A 10,936-nucleotide genomic window follows, 5' to 3' on the forward strand; every position below is an offset into this window, starting at 1 on the left:
TCGCAAGTCCATCCCAGAGCCACATAGAGACAAACGAGACAAACAACCATTCCCACTCACACCTAGGGACATTTTTTTAGAGCTACCAAATAACCTAACATGCATGTTTCTGGTCTGTGGGAGGAAACTGGTGTACCTGGAGTAAACAACTGTGTGCACAGGGAGAATATACAAACTCCATCCTGAAAGGCCCCAGGTCGGGGCCTGCAACCTACTTACTGCGAGGTGACAGCTCTAAACACTGCTCCAATTTGGTTAAAATAATATCAGTGGCATAGTATTTTAAATGACCATCTTTATGACCAATCAACCCAAAAAACTATAGCTTTATAACTTAAAAAGCAACAAACATAAACAAAAAGTGTAAATATATTTCGTCACTTAGTTGCGTTGCGTACCATGTCAGCACAGTGTAACTTTGCATGAATCATCATCCATTAGAACAAGATGATGCCCATTTGTCTAGAGTCTAATGCTTGTAGAAATAAAAGAAATGGACACTGAATCCATACAGACTCCAGCTACATTTTTAATTTTGCTGATTGTAGATATTTCTCATTAAAATATGTTGTAGGTAGAGGTAGGTGCACTGTAAAGAAATTATCCGGTTTTTTTGGCTTATGATCAGTGGCTAAATGAAATAACTTTTATGCTGCTTATGTTTTTTTTAAGTCATATATTGGTGATCAATGGATTTAAAACAGGTTGGACAATTTCTCATACTGTAGTTATGACTTTAAGAGACCCTGAGCGGAATCTGAGAATCTTCTTTTTGAGAGCGTGGGACGCTTTGATCTTGACGAAGGCTTTGGGCTGTGCCGAGGTGTTTGTAGAGGCCTGTGGTGAAGGAGACGATGAAGAAGAGGTAGAAGCGAGGCGAGGTGGCAGCTGCTGGGGCCACACCAGCCCCCCGCTCTCATCTGAGTCACTGGACAGCGAGCTGGAGGGTGGGGAGTACACCTCGCTTATGCTGGACTCGGACTCTGCGGGGGCGGCACCGGCATAGCCCTCCTCCACCTGACAAAGAGGCGCTCTTCCCTGAGAGTCCTGGTGCCAGCGCTGAGTGTGCTGATGTTGGGAAGGGACCTGGGAGCAGGAGTGACCGTGGCGAGCTTTTCGAGGTGGTCGCTTGTGCGCCTGCACCGCTGTCTGGATTTCACCTTCATCCTGGCTGAGCTCCAGATTAGAGCACCAGCGTCGGCTCCCGCTGTGGCCCTTGTTGCCAATCTGGGTTCCAGCGACCTGGCCTTGGTTATGAGCAGGACTGGTTCGGCTTGGGCGGCTTTCTGTTGTGCTGTACCTTCTCTCAGGAAGCACCCGCTGGCCTGGAAGGCTGTTTTCAGACTGGCATCGGCTGGTTTTACTGCTGGCTTTTTTGGATTTCTGTCGGTCATTGTGACTTTTTTTAGGTGCTTTGGACTTGGAGTTGGATTGGTCAGGAGAGACTGTGGTTCGATTTGGCTTTGGCTGCTCCGGTTTGTAGTGTCTGGGAGACCGCACAGGAGCATGACAGCCTTGTCCAGGGATATACTGAGCACTTACTAAATTGTGCATTTGATAAGAAGGGTTTTGTGGATGCAAATAGTGTTGAGGAGACGGGGATTCACAGCAAAGGTCAAGAGCCCCGACACCACAATTTGGTTCCAAAGAGGGCAGAGGTGATGGTAGTCTCCCAGTCAGGCAGTGTGGCCCAGACTGGGGGTAGGGCAGGGCCAAATAACACCCCTCCTCAAAAGATGGGGCCTCTCCTCCTCCAGCCTCCCCCTGTAGCAGGTCACAACCCCATTCCTGGCTCTTGGGGTTTGTCGATAGGTCAACACGATCCGGGTGGGGGTCATGAAGGCATTGCTCTGTGGTTATAGAAGGACTTCTCCTGTGCTGGGAGCTGTGTCCGGAGGCACCGCAGTATGGGGGGTCAGGGGTCAGGGTGGTGCGAGGCTGACACGGCCGGGGTGATAAGGTATGGCGCTGGATGAGACTCAGGATGTAACCCTCTACCCTCAAAGCCTGCTGGAAGTCCTCCTTGGTGACTTGATCCGTTGCAGGCTGTCGATACCAGGCGGGGTCCCACTGCCAGGAGGCCACTGCTAGTTCCTCCTCAAGGATACCCTCCAGAGGCGGGTGAGGGGCAGAGAAAGAGCGGGGCAGACTGGGTCGTAGAACTGGCACTTCAAACTCTCCGTTCAGCATGAGGGTGTCTCCTAAATACAGAAAGCAACAATGCATCAAGCCAAGATATAGAGACAAGATTAAAAAAATTAAAAAAAGTCACATAGTCCTTTTGTTACTCTTTTATTACAAATTATTTCATTTAACAAGAGAGGAGTGATTCCTGATGAGAAATAAAAGTCACAACCATGTTTTATGGTGTGAGACTGCATTGTTTTGGAGATAAAAAGAGTTGATCTTTACTAAATAAAAATATCAGTCTGATTCTATGCTCACAGTAGTGGCAATTTGGAGTTTTTATAATGTTACAATGTCAGGAAGCTAACACGCTTATAGGGAAATTAGGATTAAACTATGACTTCTGATGGTTAAGTCAGCATTTTGCAAATGTTTAAAGCATAAAAAAGCCGGATTGAAGGTATCAATAACTGTTAGGAATACTCCCTTAAAAACAATGAACATCTGAGCAAAATATTTAAATCCAAATGTTCAAAACATTGTAAAGACAAAAGATAAATGAGTGATGAAACAAATAATACCAGTAACAATGGAGTCATAACTTTAGCCTAGCTTATTTTGGATGATGCAGAAATGTAGATTTTGATTTGTTATTTTCTTTATTAGCACACTTCAAAGTGATTTTCTTTCCCCAGGAAGGGTTTGGGGTTGGCTATTTATTACTTCTGCCAAGGAGGTTAGGTTTTTAGTAGTGTTGCTTTGTTTGTCTGTCCGTCTGTCTGTCTGTTAGCAAGATAACTTAAAATCTAATGAACAAATTTTGATTAAATTTTCATCCGGATTTTGCAATTTTTAAATTGCATAATATATATATATATATATATATATATATATATATATATATATATATATATATATATATATATAATTAAGTTAATAACACACACACAAACAAAAAAGCAATACTTCACTAACAGTAATCCAATGTTCAAAATAGAGTAGGAAGAAATATGAACCTATGCTATCTTGCACGTTCTCCCATTCAGATTTGAAGCATTACTTGCCAGTTGTGTTTCAATTAATTTGTATTTATGTCTCTATAGTAGTCAAATCTGGATGCACCTTTTTTATCCATTTCATTTAAGACACTTTACAAAGTTTTATGCACATTATTTCACTCAGCTTATTAGATTTGAACAAGTAAAAATAATCATGCTCAAAGATAAGTTTTGATACTAAAGGTTATGTATTTTTTGTTTGTAAAAGGAAAATGTGAATGCTGTAAATTACAATGAAAAACAAAACAAAACAAAGATTATCGATTCAATTAAAAATGGTGCTTTTCCAAACTGAAAATGTGCAGAACACGGAAAAGAGATTTTTAAAATTTCAACGAGATCTACCTGGTTAAATAAAGCTTAAAAATAATAAAAAAAAGAAAATCTATTCTTCTGGACATCTCTATGCTTACTCTTACCTACAGACTTGGACCTTTCAGTGTAAGTGCATGAAGAGACGGTTTCTGAGGCCTCAGCAGACAAAGATTTTCCTTTGGGTGACTGACCCTCACTCGACTCATAGAATCCTAAAGGAAAGCCAAATTAGAGACCCAAAAAAGACATCTGTCATATTTATTATCGCTGCTTTTTGTTTCTAAAACACAATCCCAGCAAGTTGCAGGCGGTCTCTCAGCACGCTTTACAAATAAGCCACCAGACGAAATTACAAGCTACTGGAGCGTGAATAAACAAGATAAGCAGAGGTAAATAAAAAAGTTAATTCCAGTATATTCTGAAAAGCATCAGGAAAGCAAGATAAAGCAACAATTTTATACAAACATATACTCAGTTGAATTATTGGATAAAACAAAATTACAGTGTGCATTTGCATTTAGAAAGTTCTTAATTACACGCCTGACAGAGCTGCGATGACAGAGAAGCTTTTAAACAGTGGGAGTACCAGAACTCGGCCGACTGTCGCCGTTGTCTCTGTGAGCTCCATCACAGCAGCCATCGCCGGTGTCGATCTTCAGCTCCTCCACCTGCTGTTCCAACGCCTGCATTAAGCCCCACGGAGAACTCTGAAGAGCACTCTGAAACACAAATGCACCCAGACTGTTTACGTGCTCCCTCTGTTTAATTGCACTGTTGATTAGCAATCTTTAATTAGACACCGAGAAGCAACAATTAGCAGTTTTAGTAACAAATGGAAACAGTTTAAACAGGACCTGCACCTTAACTATTTATTTTTAACGCCTGGTGCCATGAAAGAAACGCAAACGTGTAATTGCTTGTGTCTGGGGCTGCCACAGCTTATCAACTTTAGCAAATATAAAAACGACAATAACCTGGTGTGGTAAAAGATAAGACTTACATATAGGTTGAGCACTACTAGATAAAACAAGGTCTTTGTTTACAGCTTTGCCATGCAGTGCAGCAGACAATGTATATTCCATCAAGAAGTGATGCTTCCATTTGGAAATGCTGTCAACCGAGGCACAGCTGTATCCTTCACCTCCTATTTTTTTGGCATTCAAGCAACTTATTAGCACCCTGTTCAGAGCTGCTCGTCTGTTTCAGCATATATGAGCTGTGTGGGAAATAAACTGATTCACATGAACCCCAAAAGAAAAATAAATCTTTCCTAAGCTGCATTATGCTACAAATAAACTACCTGAAATAAACTGGTAGAATTACTGTCAATTCATCAATTCTCATTTCTTTTCTACAACTGGAAGAAAATAGCTAAAGGGGGGTCAAACAAATAAACCCTTCATTCAAAATGCAATTTGTTGCAAAGCTAGTTTCAAAATAAATATGCAAATGTGGCCATTTGGGGTCACCACTGTACATAACTGAAGCAGCCATATCTGACACTGGGCTTCAGTGTTCAGGGAGGCTCGTGTGGGAAGCAGACAGTTGAAACATGAATAATTCAAAGCTCGCTGAAGGGGAGGGGATGTTCTTTTATGTGGCTGGGGGAGTTCGCACACTTAGGTACATACTATCCAGATGTACAATCAGACACGCTGACTCATACAGGCAAAAGTGAATTGAAAACATATTGATGTCTTGTTTTCTACCTTGTTCTGACATCTTGAACAGGGCTTGGACCTTACGTACTCACACAAACATGCACGCACTGAAAATAAAATTTGACTTGTGTCTCTGACCAGCTTGCCATTTTTCTCCAGTGTCATGTTGCCATCATCTGACATGCACACTAACAGCTGGAGACACTTACATACAAGCTTGTCTGCATGGGCTAACACACACTGCTGTGCATCTGTGACTTCAGAGGACATTACTCTGACCTACGATATTAGACACAGTTATTTCTTGTCCTCATCTAACCTTCAGACTAACCGTGACACATCTCTGTATTTCAGAATTAAATACCTTTGAGGGCTTTCTTTTTGTCCCTGTAAGTGTGCAGGTCCTCATTAGATGTTAAAAGAAGGTCCCCACAATATGAGTAATACCAACACAACACACACACACGCACACACACCCACAAGGGCCCCTCTGTTTGTTGGTGCCAATATTGCTTGTAGGATATTTTAATACCAGAAGATTGAGGATGTCCTCATGAAAATATGACACTTTTCCTACATCGCAAACCTTCTGTAATGAAGCGCCTGCCAGATAATTGCTCCTGCTGCAACACGCTCCCACTCTTCCCCAGCCACTGTCATCGTTTCCCAGAGACAAATCAAACACTGCCACCAGGAATGTACATTGTGAGTATTACAGCTGATAAAAAATCATCCAGCAGCTCATTATATGGCATTTTAACCCCTTTTTTTTCCTGGAAGACGGTCATCTAGACAGATTTCTAATTTTTTTTGTGTGTGAAAATAATACAAACACTGATTCCTTTTAGACTCATTTCACGGAGTCCGAACATGTTTAGTCCAGCTCAAAGGGTAAAAAATAAAAAAATAATACATTGATGACTAAACACCCACAAGAAAACATTCCCATCCCCCGCATTATCTTTTTTTTTTTTTTTTTTGCTAAAAACATCCTGATTCTTATCATGTCTGTGCACGCTTTATCAAACGGTTTCACAGTGTCACTCAGAAATCTTACGCTCGGCGTCATTTACCTCAGGGCTCCAGACTCCTAACTGCTCGCCCTGCTTTGTCCTATTTGTGGCCTCAGTGCAAATATCTGCTGTTGTAGGGCAAATATTCCAAGCTATGCTTCCAACATGACCTCTTAACCCCAAACACTGTCGTCTCTTTGTCTCGACAAGCCGGGTCATTGTCTTACTGTACACAAAGCGTTAGCGTTGATGCATCAATATGTTTTGAGTGGAAAGCTTTGTTTTGGCTGCTGGCAGGGTGGTGGGGTAAATACGTGGCCTGGAGGAGGGGAGGCTATTGGAAACCAACTGATTATTGATTCTGCTTCGCACAATCAATTGTTTGCCACCGATTCTTGGACGCATGCACACATTGTAGATAATGCTGGTTTATAAACTGTTATAATCCTGGCGACAAACTAATCTTTCTGGATGAACAAACCAGTTGCTTTTCACACTGGAGTTCCGTTTATTTTGCGGGTTTGACAGCACCATTAAGACTGATCTCACTCAGGCTCTTTCACACTGTGAGTACTGTGGCGCTGCTGTTTTACTGCATCCTGTTCACCATGTAGGTGGGGGATGTGGAAGACGATGGACATGGTTCAGCCAAACTCACTTAGCCTTGGAGCTGTTACACCACCGGGAAGCAAACATCAGGTCCACCTGCATTTTTAATGGAGCAGGATATGGCTCAAGTGAATCCAGTTGAAAACAGAACTGCATTACAGCTAAAAAAAAAAAAAATGGTGATTTGACTTGAGATAAAACATTCAGGCACTTCAATCTGTACATGAAAAATGGAAAATTTTAAACCTTTAAACACAAAAGATAAATAGGCGGGACGTCTTATCAGTAACTGCATAATGACACCCAGTAAATCCATCACTCCAAAGAGTTTTGTGGACGACAGAAAAAGCAGACATGTTCAGACTGTGGCTGTTTTAAAAAGGATCGTAGAATAGATCTATTGCCGGCTAACAGCTGGTAATGTTTTAAAGCAGTGGTTCCTAAAGCTGGGGTCAGGACCCTGCTGTGGCTCATGAAACCTCAAGTGGGGGGTCTGATACAATCTCTAGAAATCTAAATATGTTTACAATTAACCGCTTATAACAGAATTAGTTGCAAATGTTTAAAATATCTATAAATAGACAAAATTGTGCCATTGTTGCAGAAAATGTTTGTGGTGACATTATGCCTTTGTTTAATTGGCCTATTAAAGTGTTTGTATACATCAATTACCAACAGTTAGAGGCCACAAGTCTCTGCCACTGTTATTTTGTGAGTTATAAATTGAATATTTGGAACCAGTGGAGTTAGATGATCCAGTTTTCATATAAATCATGTAAATAGGCATGTTTGACTAAAATCTAAAAAATTATTGCAGTGTCACAAGTCAGATCTTTATCTATTTTACTTTTGACCTACAGACTTTAAGTCTGAACCCTAACCAAAAGAAAGACAAAAGTAAAGATGTGAAAGTACAGCAGAAAATATAGTTTGCAATAAGTTTCAATCCAGAAATTTCCAGCACGAAACGCGCAAACCTCTCCCTTCTTTAGTCTGCTCCCTTGTCCTTCCCTACGCCTTATAAGGTTTTTTAGCTAAGTGGAGAGTGTCGGCTGTGTTCATTGTGACGTAACAAGCGTCGAGTTCCAGTAAGAGAACCAGTAAGGAAAAAATTAGTCATTGCTCAACTTTTGAGCCGTCATTGTAATACTGCAACATTTTGCACTGTGAGGACCACTGTAGCCATGAAACATTCTGCGTTCAGATCAGGTTTGTTTTTTTAAACAACACTTTGAGGATGTAGAAACCTTTTGGACCAGGGCAGAGAGGGCATGACGCCACACACACTCGACCCTATGTAATTAAAGCAATGTTGTGACTGAATCCACACAGAGCCGAAGTCTGTGGGAGGCCGGACACACACACACACACATACCACACTCAGAATACACCCTGCCCCCCACCCCATCACTCGACTCAACTTCTGATCTCTTATTTTTACAAGCACTAGGACATATTTTAAATGCTTTATTTCAGCGATGCAAGTGCTTCCTTCATAATTCCTACATTCTAGTTTGACAAAGGAGCTATTCTGCTCACTCCCAGTGTTTATATAAGTACACTCTTGACTCTCCTACAGTGGCTTATAGAAGGCAGAGGGAGTTGAAAAGAATTTCTAAATAGACATGAAGCAGGCTGCCCTCAGCGCTCATGTGACTGAGAGATGAGGAACCTCCTCAGAGTTCATTTAAAGGGATAGCTCGGATTGTTTGAAGTGGAGGTCTGTGGAGTTGTTACAGCAGTCAGTAAATCAACTGCTGCAGACTGTGGTCAGAACAATCTCAAATTGGAGAATGAGGGAGAAATTCTCATGGGGGAGTAGAAATAATGACTAGTCAGACTGGAACCTAATCCAGTGCTGACTACGGCCAATTAAAGCAACTCAGAGCTAAAATATTTCACAGCAGGCCATTGCAAATGCTATTTTATAAACTTATACTGAGTCACTTTTGCATTAGATGGTTACGTAGATGTCTACGGTTATTCATACTGTAGACTAGACTTATGACACAATCCGTGGTGTATCATTATACGATCTGTGTGAAACATCCATCCTTATATTTTTTGTATACCCGATTAACCCTGTTCAGAATTGTGGGGAGATGGTACTTATCTTAGATAAACTGGTAAAAATTGGGGTGCCCGCTGCACAGGTTGCCAGTTCATCACAGGCTACAGCCATGAATGTCCACGTCTAAAAACAATGTTAATGATAACAAATCTGCCTATCTGAAGCTCAGAAGTGTACTTCAGTAGATTAAGTCATAAACATGTGGAAGGCAGCCAAGGTGGGTACAAACCAAGCTGAGGTTGGTGGAGGAGGACAACAAAATAATGTGCATGGTCTAAGCTGTGCACATGCATAACTTGGCTGCACAGCTTGCTGGTTGCAAACACAAAATTCAGTGACACTGAAACTTAAAGTTTGCGTATTGTTTCACAATTTTGAGTCATCAACTAGTCTCTAAGAGTAGCAGCCCAGTGAGATACTACAAACTGCACACACGAAGACCCTTTGAACCCTGATCCTTCTTGTCGAGGCAACAAGTCCACCACTGTCCAGCCCGGCTGCACCAAACATGTATTGCAGAATGGAACATGTTCAGTGCATCTGGTGCAAACGTAATCCACAAGATAGTGTTTTTCATGGATTTTGATACAGCGTTACTTTTGATTCAGAGTTGCGTCCGTTACTCTGATCAGGTACATTTAACACGTTCTGATTTGCAACATGTTCCACGTGGAACGTATTGCAACAAATTGTGGGCCGTGTTCAAACACTGCCAGTCTATTGCTGTCATAACTGTCTGATGCAAAAGTGACTTTGTTTAAAAGCTTCGAAAATACTTTCAAGGACATGCTGGATGCTTTCTACAGAGACTCCTTTTACAAAGAAGAACAGAGCAAACAGCTTCAGATTTTAATTTGCCTGCTACAGCAAATTAAAGGAAGGAACCAGCTGTTTGACGCAAATGATCTGTCCTTAATGACTGATGTCCGGCTGCCTTGACTCAAGGACACAAACAAGCTGATGGCTGACGACACAATCTGGCAGAATGTCTTCATTAAATGCACGCGCACGCACACACACCCACACCCACACTAATAATAATCAAACACTTAGGTCCAGTGAGCCAGTCCAGATGATATCACACTTCAAACTCAAACTCTCACCCGCCAATGGATGTGTGTCACAAAATCATGCACAATTCATATAATCTCTTCCACCCTCTCCAAACACACTCAGCAGGGTTGCTGAGAGGGAGCTCAGAGTTTTATGCTTTCTCAGCTGCTGTCTGGCGTCCCGCAGCTGTCAGCACCTTCATCACCACACACTCACTCACTGTATCCAGGAGAAAAAGGCCCCTCACCCTGTCTGGGGCCCACATTCAACACAGATACACACACGCACAGACACACACACATGCGGTCTCTTGGGTCAAACGTTTCTGTGTCACACGTTGCAGACTTGAACCAATACGGAAGATGAGATTTTGGGGGGGGGGTTGGATTTGGATTGGTCGCAGATGGTGACCTGATATTTATGAAAACTCAACTTGAGGGTTCATTTAGAGCCAAGTCACGCAGAAAAACAAGACAAAACAAAAAAAAACCCTCCAAGGTGTTTCCAGTGTAATGACCAACACGCACAGATGAGCAGAGCAGTTTATGAAACAAATCGTTAAAAAAGAGAGTTGAAAAAAAAAGAGGTGAGGCTAGAGCTCCTGGAGTCATTGGAAACACATGGCCGTCATGCAGCTTTTTAAAATTCAATTTGAGTTAATGCTATTTCGAACAGAATGTTGGAGCAAATTCTCCACCTCTGATGCAGAGTCAGGTCCCAGCGCCCACATCATCGTGCCGTGCGCGCACAAGGCCACTTCTGTGCGCCTCATCCTCCTCCTCCTCATCATCATCTGACCGAGGCCTCTGTCATTAGTATTCTGCTCCATATGCGCCTTTTGTTGGGCCACCGGCGGAGGAGAGGAGGAGGAGGAGGAGGAGGGGAGGAAGCGGGGAAGACAGAGGAAGAAGGTGTGGAGAGGAGGCGGATGATTTCATTTCTCCTCCATCCCCTTTAAAAATGGCTTCCCACCGTGGCACTATAACTGATGGAGCAGCCGAACAGAGAATTAGGCGCAAAAAAAAAAAA

At 42.2% G+C, this 10,936-nt stretch overlaps 1 protein-coding gene across 1 annotated transcript in view; it reads right to left on the bottom strand.

Annotated features, from left to right (window-relative positions):
* Positions 1 to 618: 618 nt before the first annotated feature.
* Positions 619 to 10,936, bottom strand: part of LOC108238124 (dapper homolog 3) — a 12,409-nt gene continuing 2,091 nt past the window's right edge. Inside the window, exons 2-4 of the mRNA XM_017419994.3 lie at positions 4,087 to 4,219; positions 3,605 to 3,712; positions 619 to 2,201 (exon numbers count right to left, since the gene is read on the bottom strand). Of these exons, the coding sequence (XP_017275483.1) occupies positions 718 to 2,201; positions 3,605 to 3,712; positions 4,087 to 4,219 (1,725 nt within the window). The 3' untranslated portion in view covers positions 619 to 717. The remainder of the gene's footprint in view (positions 2,202 to 3,604; positions 3,713 to 4,086; positions 4,220 to 10,936) is intronic.

This window comes from Kryptolebias marmoratus, linkage group LG2 (genome assembly GCF_001649575.2).
Source record: "Kryptolebias marmoratus isolate JLee-2015 linkage group LG2, ASM164957v2, whole genome shotgun sequence".
Classification (NCBI taxonomy): domain Eukaryota; kingdom Metazoa; phylum Chordata; class Actinopteri; order Cyprinodontiformes; family Rivulidae; genus Kryptolebias; species Kryptolebias marmoratus.